Below are 14,969 nucleotides of genomic sequence, written 5' to 3'. Positions count from 1 at the left end.
ACATGGTGTGAGGGAGGCTATGCAAAGGAGATGATTCCCTGCTTGAGTCAGATCTAAGCCAATACCCTCAGCCTCCCTATCTCTTACCAACCAGAAGGAAAGTGCAACCTCAGCGTTAGCTGCATATCAAGACTTCTTCAGTTAATTGCATCGCACAGCTAAAGGTATTTGATGCTGGTCTCTAACAGACTGACAGAGAGAGAGACAGAGAGAGAGACAGAGAGAGCGAGACAGAGAGAGAGACAGAGAGGGAGAAAGAGAGAGAGAGAAGGCGGGAACCCAGAACGCCTGGAGAAAGGTAAGAAACACTTGCTCTATGGCCAGTAAGGAAAGCTGTCTGGTTTTAAAAGAAGTGAAGGTACCTTTGAAGAGAATTCACCTGGTGAGGATTCAACTCAGAGTGAAAGCAAACCTTTGAAGGGCCGTGATTAGTGGCACCCCATGTGGCGAGGAGGTGGAACTCCGCGCTGGGCATAAACAGCGTGAGCCTGCTTCTTGTTTGCCATCCAACGCCCCTTTGAAGTATCCTATAATTGGCCTCTCTGTCTCAGTCTCCAGCATCATCGTTCCATAGGTAAACGCTGCCATGACACTATGTACCAGCATGAGAGAGAACAGTTCGGGAAAGGTTGATGAGGACAGAAATTGAATGGCAATTGCCACGAGAGCAGGTGAAATTATTCGACAGCTTTGTCACAGAGAGGTTGTCTTCTGGTGTTTGAAAGGGGCCAACGTCTAACAGGCTGCGTGTCAAGCTCTGCACTTAAAGCACAAATCGCACTGACCCATGCTGACGCCTTAATTGGCCCTTGTCATGCTACCTTTTCGACTGCGTCAATAATGAATCATCGGTTGGCCAACTTAACTATTCATTAGGACTTGAACTATAAACAAAGTCTGCGCATACCTGGTTCGAAAGGGAACTGCTCGAAATGGTGTCAGTGGGAGGGAGGATGCCTATTAAATCAGTTTCCTGCTGCTGGTGGTAGTGCAGGTATGTGTGTATGAGTGTGTGTGTGTGTGTGTGTGGGGGGAGGGTTGTTTGGTACAAAGCGGCAGGGTTCCAAACTGCCTTTTGACCCTTCCTTTAGAGGTCAGCGGGAATAAGTAGCTCCCGGGAGAAGCCCACCTGAAACGGACGTCTCCGATTAATGTTTCTGTTTCATTTCAAAAGGACATCTGGGGAATTTTTGTTAGTCGTTGATGTGCAATTGGATTGAGCACAAGAGGAAGCAGTTAAACTGTGAACTTTGGGATGAATTCAAAGCACATATATTATCCAGAACACAAACTCCTACTGTGTTAGTGAACTGTTGAAGTATGAAGATCAGGACGTGTAGGACATGTTACTTAATATAATAAAGAATAAATATGTTCAACTATAAGCTATTTGAACATTTCCAACATAGTACCCCCCCACCTCGCTGCCCTGTGGCTCACCAGGTGAGAGCACGTACCGCTGAGGCCTTGAAGCAGGGACCTGGGTTAGATTCCAACCCAGGCCCTTTCCTGCATGTCTTTCCCTCTCTCTCTGTTGCTTTCCTCTCTCTCTCTCTCTCTCTCTCTCTCTCTCTCTCTCTCTCTCTCTCTCCCTCTCACTCTCTCTCTCTGTCTCTCTCCAACTGTCTCTAGAAATACTATTCTAAAATATTTATATTTATCAAATGAGCCATGGCTGAACATACATTATGGCTGACCTTGTGCAACTTGTATGATTACTGTATTACTAATGTATATGCTTGTCTCATTATTTTGCATACTTGTAATATTACTGTGAATACTTGTAGCAGTACTGTGTATACTTGTATTTTATACTCTTTTTATATTGAAGTTTGTATAATTCATTGGGGCTCGGGGTGACATCTAAATGAAGAAGATAAAATCCAATAAAGAAGGTGAGGCAGGGAGGGGGTGGGGGGGCCTAAGGGGTCGGGGAGGTGTGGAGGGGTGGGGGGTGATGGGCGGAGCAGATGGTCTGGAGGGATGGAGCAGGCAGGAGCAGCGCTGGTGTCGGGAGCACGTCTGGCTCTCTCCCAACAGTGGAAATAAAGTGCTTTGATTTGACCTTTAACCCTCGCGCCACAGAGGCCCTCGTCCCATAACTCTGCACCGCCCTGACCTTCAGAAAGAAAAGAATCATTTGTTGTGTTGCTCGTTTCCACTCGAACTCGCCCGCGCACTGTGCACGCGCGGGCAAAAACAAGCTCACACAGTTGATTTATATTCAAATGTGTTCAGAGAGGAGAGCGAGAGGGAAATAAAGAGAGAGAGAAATGGAGAGAGAAAGTTGGCGGTTTGAAGTCAGTCCAGCCCACCAGTATCAGATTTTTTTTTTAAAGCAAACCACTCATGTGACACCAAGATAAATGTACTGTTAGCAGAGTTGACGTGCGGCGGTGTCCACAGCCCCAGTGATGCATGTGTACAACTGGGCTTGTTTATGTGTGTGGCAGCTTTGAGATAAGTTGGGAGTCCTTATCTCTTGCCATGCAATCAACGAGCGTGAGCACAATTCACACAGATTTAAGAAGGCAGCCGGTCCTTGTCATTCATTGCTACATTCTGCAGAACGAGCTGCTCCATACTTTAACATACTGTACTGGGAGAAGAGTGATAAGATATCATGAAACCGAGAGACTTTTGTGGCTTTCCCATTTCCCATTGCACTCTTCGGAAAAAAAATGAGAAGGATCACTTTGTGAAACGGTCAGCTAATTGAATATTTAACCCATTTCATCTGATTAATGATCACTGGATTGGAACATGAAAAGGTTCAAAGTCGTCTGATCATTTCAGAATGACTTGACAGATGGTAAATGTATCGCTCAGGAAAATGACGCCGACAACAACCACACAAAGCATTCTTTCAACTTGCACATATAAAAAGCGTCCAAAGTAATAATCACATCGTTTTAGTATTCAGAACCACTCTTGATTTTAGTCACACGCCTGGCCAAGCATCCGGCTGTGACGCCGCCTTCCGGAATCCGTTGCCCTCAAGAGCTATAGAAAACAACAGCGTTAAAATGACCTCCCAGATATCTCTTCATCTTGCGCTATTCCTCGAAGGTGCACTGTTATTTCCACATGAAGCATATCTGCTGACTGGAGAGAAGAGGAGGTGAATTATCAGGAGTTCTGAAGCATCGTCGGGAATGTTGGTAGGGAAATGCTCAACTCGTTGAAGTCGAAATGCTAGATTGGCTGAGAGCCCTGGGACAGCAACCCTATCACAGGAGTGTAAATTGGGAGAGGAATGAAGGGAAAATCAATTACACCGAACCCCCTTATTAGCAATTAGCGGCAGTGAGGGTCTGCTTTGCTTTTGTTGTTGCTGATTGTTCAGAGAGCTGTGTACTCCTGGCTCCACGTCCCCCAAACATCTTTTTGACTGTTGCCTTTTTGTCTTCATCATCGCCCAAAGGAGGAGTCTCATTAAGGTTTTTTAATTCCAAACTTCCAAATTAGACAAAGTTTGGAGACATTACGTGCCCCACACGCAGCCACACTAAATTGAGTTGCTTTGCAGAGCCGCACCAGCTATACTATATTTAAACAGCACAGGAGATTAGATGTGGCCCAATTATATAAGCCTTGTAGAGTACGTTGGGTCTGGCAGTTGCTGAGAGACAAAAACCTACCTCCATGCAGACGGACCAGGCCGGGTTTGGAGAGCCCGTCCCTGCCAGCCCTCGGTTCCCCTCTGCTCCCCTGTCAGAAGGGCCCTCACGTCACACAGGCCGCTCCCTCGCCCTCTCGTCCGCGTTGACAGACGCCCGCCCCAGATAGCTCAGCGGAGATCCATGCCGACACCCTGCGGATCGACCGGTGCAACCCCTTACATCCAGCCCCAGCTGGTGAGTGGCTGGTTGGGCCGCTGATGACCAGCTGTCTGTGTCACATTAGCCCTGCTGGCGAGCGACCCAGGGCTGGGGTCAGCGGCCCGCCGGCTGACCCAGGGGGCCTGGAGGAGGTGTTCAGGACTGAGAGAGCGGGGGAGAGACGGAGGGAGGAGGGCAGTGTCGCTCCGCACGAGACCAGCCGAGCGGGAGGGGAGGGGAACAGGGAAGGACACGGCAGCGGCACGCTCACCTCAGGTCGGCGCACAGCTGACAGAAGCAGATGTTCTCCGTTGATCCGGTAACCACGGCAGCACCAGGTGTTCTTGCCTGCACTGAGAGATGGGGGAAGAACAGGAGAGATGGCGAAGGAGTAATGGAGGAAGCGAGAAACAGAGACAAAGAGAGAGAGAGAGATGTAGTAAGATGGAGAGAAATATAAATAATTAGAGGGGGGGGGGGGGGGAAGCGAGACAACACACGGCTGTACAAAGCTGACACATTAAACTTCTGTCCAAGGGCACTCCACCTTGATGGCTGTTATTCACACTCACACATGCCTGCCCCTCACTCTCTCTCACCCAGCGACTGGGACCATAATCCTCAGCAAACATGTTAGGCATTTGCATAATTCCCTTCATGATTCAAATCAAAAGGAGTGACACGGCCTTCTGTGTCTGCATCCCACTGACAGGCAGTCAGCACATTCCTGTTCTTTTACAGTCCCACAGTACGTTTTTTTCTACATTTAGTCATTTAGCAGACGCTCTTATCCAGAGCGACTTACAGTAAGTACAGGGACATTCCCCCGAGGAAAGTAGGGTGAAGTGCCTTGCCCAAGGACACAACGTCAGTTGGCATGACCGGGAATCGAACTGGCAACCTTCGGATTACTAGCCCAATTCCCTCACCGCTCAGCCACCTGACTTTTCTCTCTCCGAAATGTCATTTAACGGTTAACAAATCAGGCTACTGTGGAATAAATGCATTTCACTCTGTTTTAGATCAATCCCACACTCTCTGGGAGATACAGCCATCTGTTTGGAGTCTTGGTTTTTTATACAGTTCTCAAATGCCCCCGATGTGATGTGCAATTTGAGGAAAACATCTCGGAACATGGCAACAGATGGAGCCAGACGAGAATTCTGATTGCATGTGAAATCACACTCCATGTCCTCAGGCCCTGACTGAGGCAACAGATTAGCTAGCACCAACTGAGGGATGAGCAACAGGACCGCTAAACGCTGGCGAACAGAGACACCATTGGCACACATTCGGAAAACAACTTGCGCAAAGTACTTTACCCGTGATGCATGTGAATATCTTTTAGTGAAGCGGAAAGAAAATATGTTAATCCCAGTTGCTTTTTTTCATGTTCAGCACCTCCCTCAGAGCGTGGCGACATCTCTCAGAGCACTGGGGTCACAATGGTAAAATGACAGGAAATGAATATTCTCTTTAATAGCACCTTGTTCCAGTCTAGATAGCCTGTCAAAGCTGAATTCCCATTCGCTGCACATTGCCATTATCCATCATCGGGTTTGAACCAGTAGTTTCAACTAGCTTTTAAGCAGTGTGAAAGTTGAAAGGTGAAATCTGAAGCTCACTGTGTGTTGAACATGTTTGATGGGAATGTCAAAACCAACTCATGGGTCCTCATGATTATTTTGATTTAAACCGTCAGTGACAAAAACTGATGTAAATTATAGTTCTAAATGTCTCAAGGCCAAGGCAGTAACTTTTCGAAACAACAATACAGTTGTATTAAATCACTCCAAGCCTTGTCCACATTTTTTATGGGACCAGATTGTGTGTGTGTTTATCACAGAGCAGTCTTTCTGTTAAGGAGCCCTGAAATGAACACAAGCTAACTTAATTTTGCAGTCTGTTGAGTACTCCATTTTGCTTCCAATCACACCCCAAGGTGACAGTCTGTTACTCCATAAATATGTCCTGCAATGAGAGAGAGAGGGAGGGGAAGTAGAGAGGGAGGGAGAGAGGGATAGACTGATAGATGGAATGACAGAGGAGAATTCCTGACTGTGTCTTCACCTGATACTGTACACCCCAGTGCTTTCCCACAATGGGCTATTAGAGCTGCCCTAATCATATTTGCCCAGCGGGCCAAGCAGAGGTCTCCTACCTGGGCTAACTTAATGCAGTGTAGGGGTGAACCGTCGGGAACCTTCCTGGACTGCTGACTGAAATAACTATGATCACTTCTGACAGGAGCGCATGAGTGGGGACTGCACTCTCATTTGGCAGCGTCTCTCAAATGTCATTTCACCTTCGGCAGCCACTAAAGGTGACAGGCCTCATCTGGTGGGTGGGTGTGGGGATGTGGGGGGTGGGAGTGGGGGGAGAGGGAGCTGGGGGAGGGAGTGAGTGGCTGACAGGCGGGGCGAGCGGGTGGGGAGAGGGGGTACTTGTGGGGGCAGGTGGAGTTCGGGGTCGGGGGGTTAGATTTGCACGTGCATCACAAACAGACGTGTCGTGCTGGCCAATGAGATCTGTGACAGACGGAGCGCGAGGCTGGCTGGAGTCGAGCAGGTGAGTGAGGTTTTCCCCGTCATGTATAATGCATGTACAGTAAGCTGCCCCGCTGCTTCATGTGCTGTCGATATTCCCATTCACGTTGCCTCAGCCAACACGCTGCCTTATCACATTGTGGATACTTTCAAAGTCACAACACAGTCACTGTCGAATCATGGAGTCACCTGGAGGGGGCTGCAGTCTGAACAGCAGGAGAGAGAGGGAGATAGAGGGAGGAAAGAGATTGACCCTCCAGGGAAACCCTGTGGCAAGGATTAATGCCCCTGTTGATGCCCCCAAAGTGCCCCCACCTCCTATCCCCCTTTCCCTCCTATCCTCTTTCTCCCCCATGCCCTGAATCAAAAGCCTGCCCCCCCGCTTCCCCCCAATCCTCCCCCCCCCCCCCTCCCGCATCCACATACACACCCCAATCCCCGAGGCCAAGCCTAACAGGATTGACTCATCCTCTCATGGTGTGAAGTCCTTATCATGGCCCATGAAGGTTTACAAACACTGATGCTGACTCCTAATCCACTTACTGCACTCTGTTGGGGTGCATCTGACACGCTATTCACCATTGGTAGGAGAGACAGTCTCCAGCTGTGTGGATTGGCTGTTTTCTGGCTGTACTGTAATCCTATTGGTTGTCCTGTTGCCCTCGGCAAAAGGCCTGTGGGGTTGATTGGCTGATCAGGATACAGTGGACGGCTCCTCGCAGTAGCCACGGTGATGGGACTCTTGCTGCCTTCTAGTCAAACCTCCATCACAGAGATTCTGTTCTCAGTGTTGGACAGTTTAATTCATATATTGGTATGTTTCACCTCTAAAGTACTGCAATGTGGAATGAAGAACATATTTCATGCTAACGTAAGTGATTGATTCTGTAGAGGAGGAAGACAATGAGATAAAGGAGGCAATATCAATCATCATTTAGCCAAGGTCATTTATGGACATTGTAACAAAGTCATTTCACCGCAATATTTGTCTGTAGCTTGACCAATGACATATACCATTCAAAGCACCCCTATACAGTTAGTCGTTCCTCTAAATCTCTTTCCACTGACCTTATGTACTACGGTAATGAATATACAATTATATTAATAATTAATCTACTGATTGAATTCAATCGATTACTTCAACCTTTAATGAGCATGACCTTTTAAAACTGCTAAATGAAATACAACAGAACAACAGCGCTGCCTCAATTATCGACATCCATAAAAGGATCCGGATCCAGAAGTTATCACACAACTGTAAATCGAACTCCTGGTTCACCCTTTGCCTTTCATTGTGTTCAGGAAGAGGAATGACTCAGAGGAAAAAACGTTAGGTACGAAAACAGACAGGAACTCCTTCATCCATGGTGGTTTCAGAGATGTGTACAATTCTATACAAAGTCTGACTTGCGAGCTGGGCTGTCTGACAGTGTGTCTTGACCTCCATCAACGAACCGAATATAGCTGTTTCCTCCGAGCTGAGTTTGTCCTGCTTTCATGCTCCTTGCATGTGGATTAGCCCTGATATCCACCAGAAGGTTATTATCCATAAATGTCATCCTGTAATTAATTAACTCTGTCTGCTGGTAGCTCTCCCTGCCTCATTAAGGAGCCGAGGCTGGATGATTTTTATTCATATTCATATCCAAATGTACAGCTCTATTTTGGCTCCCACTGATAGACCTGTCCTCGCTGCAAGATTAGTCCAGAGGGCCGCTTGACAGCCTTGCCTGTACTCTCATAAACATCCCAATGTCCTCCTGCACTGGCTGACCCCACACCTTCACACGGGGGGGGGGGGGGGGGGGGGTAGCAACCAGAGTCTGACAGAGAGAGCAAACCTTGTTCAGAAAGAAGTTTGCTCCCTGTTCATTTGGAATCACCTTCAACGGTAACACAATACGATGGGAACATTAGGAGGTAATTGCGGGTGTTTAGGAAATTGATTTTTTTAAACCTACCCTGGAGGCACTTCTAGTACTGTTGCTTTGAGTTTTAATAAAAATCCAATATGAATTTGCTCAAGCTGAGGAGAAGCTCACAGGTATTCTACAAATTGAGGAGCACAGCACTGACCATGATGATATCAGACTCTAAAGTGTTTGAAGAAGGGGAGTGTGCGGCTCAGTGGTTCGAGCACTTGACTGCAGATCAATAGGTTGCGGGTTCAAATGTCTCTCTGTACTGTAGCTGCTGATAACAGCATATGTTAACGGAATTCATTATTATGAGGATATTTCAACGATTCTTCTTCCAACATCAGGTCAGCCATAAATGAATTGCACATTGTTAAAGATTCTACAGAAGACTCCCTTGCCAATGTTGTGTTTGCTATCTTTTTGAGAAATACGTAGATGGAAATTATATGGTTGATGTTAGTGACACCTAATTGCGCTGTTTCTTGGCTTGTGCACAGGTGTGTGGTTAAAAATATGAGGTGTCCCACAGAGAAGAAAGGTGTGTATCTATGAAATAGCTATGATCTATTCATGCATTTTTCTTTTATTTTTCTTGCTTTTCAAAATATGAAAAGAAGCACCCAGCAAGGTATAATCAAAAGGCAATTTCTGGAAACATAGGGGGCCGTAATAACAAACCAACCTGAAATCTGTCAGATTTACTTGACTTAGTTGCCAAGTAAAGGATTGAAAGACGTCTACAGCCATTTTGTTTTGGTCACAGGTGTTGTTCATGCAGGTATCTTCCTTTCCCAGAAGAATAAGTAATAAGCAATTTAAATGCTACAAGGAGATAGCATGACCTCCTTGTGAACTAATTTATGAAAGAGCGAGAGAGAAAGAGATGAAGAGCAAACTAACACTTGCATACCATGCTGTGACATTCTCTCCTCAACAACCAACCCTTTCATGCTGAGTAATGTGCACTACATACATTTACAAGGCATTGTATTTCAGTGATGAAAAGGTTGAATAGAGGTTTTCAGGGACAGGTGAGGTACAGTAGGCTTTCAGATATGTGCCCAGTATGCCTTTTATGTGTTTTTCTCATTGCATATAGTTGGGTTTCACAAAAACTGTTGCAGTGTCAATCTTTCGAACATTCTGGCTCTAATCCGTTTCTGGGAGAGAAATCATTTTGTTCTTACTCCTCCTCTCATAGGACTTTGGTGTTCGCGCGTCCATGTCATTCCTTCTTTTCCAACCAGCCTGATGGCCACTGAGGGATCCTACCAGAGGGCCTGTCCGGCTGTCTGTCAGCCAGAGCCCTAGGCAGGCTGCAGGCAGTCAGAAAGACAGGCAGGCAGCCAGGCAACAGGCAGGCAAGCTCAGCAGAGGCGCTACCCTTCTACCTGATTACACACACATACTTACTCGCTACTTGATTAGCAAGTAGTTATCGCACGTGCCCCTCCAGGACCCCCCCACCCCTGTCTCCCCACATCCCTCCACCCGCACCCCTAGCCCCCTTCCCTACCCGCCCACCCCTAGCCCCCTTCCCTACCCGCCCACCCCTAGCCCCCTTCCCTACCCGCCCACCCCTAGCCCCCTTCCCTACCCGCCCACCCCTAGCCCCCTTCCCCGCTATCGAGGGGGAAGACCAGCCCCTGGATACCTTGCTCAGCATCATGAGAGATTCTGAAACCGCGAAGATTAAGGAGCGGAAGTTGCACCTGCCAAAAGGCTTACCAGAGGATTTTGTCATGTGGCGGAGACTTTTACAGGGACGCCTCTCTACGCATAAGCACATTTTTGTATGGCAGGGTGTGTGTGTGTGTGTATAAGACGATGCGTGCGCGTATGTGGGCAACAATGATATGAAATATTCTTTTACAGATTTCTTTTCCCAAAGTTCCTTATTGTAAGGATTAAAGTTCTGTCAGCGCATGGGCACCATGGGAGATTCTGCAAACAGGAAGATTAGGAGGAAATGTACCTGAAGGCTTACCGAGGCATCTGTTCCTGCAGAGGAGGACTTTACCCCAGCGCATGGGAAAACGGCTTCTCATTGTGTGTGTGCGAGCGAGCACACGCGTGTGTACGTGCAGCTGTGCATCCGTGTGTTTGTGCGCACGGCAGTGAGTGGACAGTCAAAACACTCCACATCAGGTACTACATGGTCAAAGAATAATGTCTCGTTCACTCATTGACATGTATTTAGGAACCACTGATGAACACTGGGTAATGATGCTGATCCCTGCAGCCCAGAAGAGATCTCCGATACGGAAGTGCCTTTTCAAACGAGGCCTCTTTCGGAGCTTGTTGTGGGTGATAAGCTGTTAAGAGATGGCCATCTCTTTGATGTAGTAATGGCCTCCCCCTTGACTACCTCATTAACATAGAAGAACCCTTGGAGCCAATCAGACGATCAGCCCCGAGCCTCTCACTGTGGCGAGAGAAAGAGTGAGAGAGCAGCATGAACTGTTATCTCAAACTTCAAATGAGTTTTGAAGAGGGGGGCGTTCAGTCGAGCAACACAGCCGGAAAAAAGGAATTCTATTTTGAATCTTTCTTTGGCTATCATCTTTACTTAAAAAAGTATTTTGAAATAGAAAGCTTGCTAAAGAAGCAGCCTTGTTCTTTCTCAAATCAGATTTTGTTTCAGGAATTACCTTTTTTTTACTCGGAGGGCAAACTAAATTTAAAGCAATTCAGTTCTCCCATTACAAAACTTCAGAACCGGTTTTTATTTTGCAGAAGACTTGACTAAAAAGTTTCCTTCATAATAATGCTTTCAGAAACCCATGGTAAATGTTTGACTGACAAGGTGTGAGTCAGGATTACTGTTATAAAGGTTAGAAATGCATATACGGCAGACTACAAAAACAAACCCATTTCGGACGAGACACAGGAAATGACCCGTGAAGAAGTAGCTGCAACACACGTCATCTTATACCAGGACATGTTTATTTACAGCTGAGACAGAAAGGCAGGTGGTTGGTAGGTGCTTCCCAGGCACAGGGAAACCTGGACAGTCTCCAGCCCCCTGTGTAAGCACACAGTCTGGGAGGTGGAGAGGGTGGCTAGAGGTTACCGGAGGACCAACATACTGAGCTCAAACACACAGCTGTACTACTCCCTGCAGGGAGACAGACAGAGACAGAGCAGGGCTGAGGATGTCAGGGAGAGAGGGTGAGAGAGAGAGAGAGAGAGAGAGAGAGAGGGAAAGTGAGAGCAGAGTGATGTAGGAGAATGGGGGGGGGGACTGATATTCAGATATAAAAGAACATGTACAAATCTCATGGCCGCCAGACTGTGCTCCTTATTTACAGTGGTCGTAACAGAATACAGAGCAACTCTGGGGCTGCGGCGTGGGGATGGAGAGGTGGGGGGGGCGGGGGGGGGCTAGGTACCAGGGCTTGTCACAAACAAAGCCAGTTTCATGAGGGTGGTGGATAAAAACCATTGGAGCCTGAGAAGCAGTACAGAGGGGAAATCTCAGACATGCAGGCTATAGATAACCAACATAAACTTCCATCATCTGGTTTTTCGGCAGAGTATTCAGAATCGAAGCACACACACGCACGCACGCACACACACATACACACACACCTGTTAAGATGTGTGACTCGGGTGAATGAACTTCATTTCCCAGCATTCAATACTTTCTGTTTCTTCAATCAGAGTCCATCATCAATATCCCCTGCAGTTTGAATCTCTAACCTTGGCACTGTGAAGATCTGTTTGGTAACTGAGATTGCCGTGGTCTTAGACCGGTGGTAGTCAGACACAATTAAAGCAAAGCAGGAATGTGTGTTTCCCACTGCTGGCTCAGCAGCAAGGGGCAGTAGGAAAAGAAAGAGGCACGCTAACATGCTAACATCTTAATAGCTTCTGCTGAAGCTCTGGGAAATCTTGTCTCGATGTTTTCTGGAGAGAATGGCAAATGAAGAGTAAGAAGCAATGTTACACTGTCACTGAACTCTGAACCAAAACAGAGCTGAACAAAACAAGCTATTCATCCGGAGAGCTTTCACAAGACAGCCAAGCCAGTTTGATTTGAAAAAACGACAGACCTCCTGGTTATATTTACATAAGAGCTTTGTAAAATATCTTTTTTTTTGGTCACCTATTTACAATAACATGACAACATCAGAGTAAAGAAAATTAACAGACAAAAACATTTTCCATTCCAAATCAGGTACTTGTTGTAAATATCTGCCTTTTACGTGTGGGAAGCAAAACAACAACATAGACGGTTTTGGTCATCTGAACGTTATACATCATTAATAGTCAACATTAATCATAATTTCATCACAAAAAATACTTTTGTGTTTAGATCTCTCCATTCTTGAAGAGATCCAAATCTGGACGTTGCTGGTTGATGACAAAACTGATGACTTGAAATGAGACCAGTCATGAGCCTGAAAGTCTTGACGTTGACTCGAGCACACTAAGTACTAGTGGTTGCTTTTTTCATCTTCAATAACTACTCACAAAACTGTATGACGACCACATTCAATGTTCACATTTCATTTGGATGCACATCAATTATTTTTTTGTCCTGACAAAACATGTCCTTGGAGATGGAACAGGAGGCAAATCATTGAAAAACTGAATGTGTTTCCTGGTTAGTTTGCTGTACAAACAAAGGAACAACGTAATGTTCACTCTTGTTCATCGTCGACGTCTGAGGGAAAACAAGAAACAAGAAAAAAACGAAACACTGAACCCTTATCACAGTCAAAACCTTACAAGCACATGGGAAACAGTGCCCAAACCCACTGCATCAACACAAGCCAGCTTCAGAGCTCAGCAATTCTCAACACTGCACAATATTGGTATATCCATCAACCGTTTTAACAAGTGTCTTCCAGAATCTTGAAAAGCATATTTACACAATCCCTATAAAGAGGCTAAATATTTGAGTTCTCTCAGTTTTGTGGTCTTACCATCAGGGTTCGAAATGACGTATGACTCTTGGAGGGTCCACTAAAATTTCATTATCAAAACGTCTGAAGACTATTTTGCTTTCTTAATCATATCTTTTCCACTTTTTTATATTCTGAAATCTTATAAGTGGAATTTCAACAATAACTTAAGATTAGCCTGATATTCACTCCTAAAAATGACATCAAGCCCTACTGACTTGTTTCATATATACAAAAAAAAACTGTTTTGGGGGAGGGGACCCCCAAAATAAAATAAAAATCCTGTTTACAATTCTATTCTATTATCTAATGATCTTCTTTTCCAGGACAATTTAGACAACTTGGCATGGTTGCTAATTTTAGATCTTCCATTTTTCTGATACAGTATAGCCCTCTTCTTGTTCTCAGTGCTTGGAAACTGAAAACCATGTTATAGAACTGAAAGAGCAGTGGCAGATTGATGGTCAAAATTCCTTTGATCATATATGCAAACTGTATTTACACAGAAAATAGCTTTTTTTGCAGTGGATGATGTGCGATAGAAACCGTTACGATTCCACTTTGTTTGATTTTCAGACATTTATCATCGCAAAATTAGAACAGGGGAAGGACAGCATTGAAAGGCCCGCTCAGAAGCCCTTGGAGCAGCTGCTAAATGAGCGTCACTGTGTCGAACTTTGTGGTTCCTTGCTTCGCATGGTGCTGTCTCTCGACATGGCTCGTGTTCGGTTTAGTTCTAGCTCAGAGCCGCTAGGAGATAAATGGGTAGTCGTAGCCAAGCACACAAATACAGTTTGTATGATGGACTGGAGTGTGTGCTGGCCCCAGCAAGGTGGTTTATACATACTCCACCACAGGGATGATAGGTTAGTCTGTGGAGGTGATGGGAGAGCTTAGTCATAGCAGGGACCTTTGGAACGGGAATTGGTACTCTACTTTCTTCCATGTAGGTATGTGTTTGTCTACAGCATGTGTGTGTGTGTGTGTGTGTGCCAATGATGAGAGGAAACAATTCTTAAGTGAGGTGTCAAATCAAGACAGAGAAGCACTAGAAAAGCCACAGCCAAGGGAAAACAAAAAAAACGTGAAACCAACCAAAACATCAAAACCAATATACAACCACTGATCAATAAGTGTATTGAACAGGAGCCATCTTTGATAGAGAGAGCCTTTACCGATCAATGGGCCCGAGCACCCGTCTCTCTGGGTGCCTCCATTTTGCCCTCTCATATTTTATATTTACAGAACCATAATTACAAACCGATGTATTTTTTTTTTTTGTACTCCTCTTTTTTTCCTCGTCGGGGTGTGTGTTTGTTTTTCTGGGTTCGGGTTTCAGGGAGAGGGAGCTCGGAATGTTCTGGTGGCGGCGGAGGGCGTTCGATCTCATTACGCTTTGCTGTCCTCATGCTTTGTGTGGAGACTGTTCTCGCTGTGAACTTTGATCTCGATCATGTCTGGCTTCAGAGTCTCCTTCCCGTTCTCCTCCTTCAGGGGTAACTTCCTGTGGGGTCAAAATGGAGAGAGAAAATGGCTTGTACCATCAACGTAATGTGCCTTTGCATCAGTCTGAATAATCTGAAATGATGAATGCTAACACTTAATCATTTGGGATGTGGAGACATCTTAACGTACTTGGTTCAATTTTGTGTTCCAGTTTTGCCCTTTTTGTGAAAATCGTCGGAAAAAAAGGATGAAGAACATTTAACATGGGCTTAGGATGCTTCTCTATGCTATGACAGACTGCAGAAGATTAAACAGTGTTCCAAATAA

At 45.8% G+C, this 14,969-nt stretch overlaps 1 protein-coding gene across 1 annotated transcript in view; it reads right to left on the bottom strand.

Moving 5' to 3' along the window:
• Window positions 1-11,201: 11,201 nt before the first annotated feature.
• zgc:152904 (uncharacterized protein LOC767777 homolog) overlaps window positions 11,202-14,969 on the bottom strand; it is a 64,913-nt gene continuing 61,145 nt past the window's right edge. The window contains exon 19 of the mRNA XM_062447585.1: window positions 11,202-14,700. Within this exon, the coding sequence (XP_062303569.1) occupies window positions 14,586-14,700 (115 nt within the window). The 3' untranslated portion in view covers window positions 11,202-14,585. The remainder of the gene's footprint in view (window positions 14,701-14,969) is intronic.

Source organism: Osmerus eperlanus, chromosome 21 (genome assembly GCF_963692335.1).
Source record: "Osmerus eperlanus chromosome 21, fOsmEpe2.1, whole genome shotgun sequence".
NCBI classification, from domain to species: Eukaryota; Metazoa; Chordata; class Actinopteri; order Osmeriformes; family Osmeridae; genus Osmerus; species Osmerus eperlanus.
Note: the sequence above shows the minus strand (reverse complement) of the source record. Positions and strands in the feature narration are given on the sequence as shown.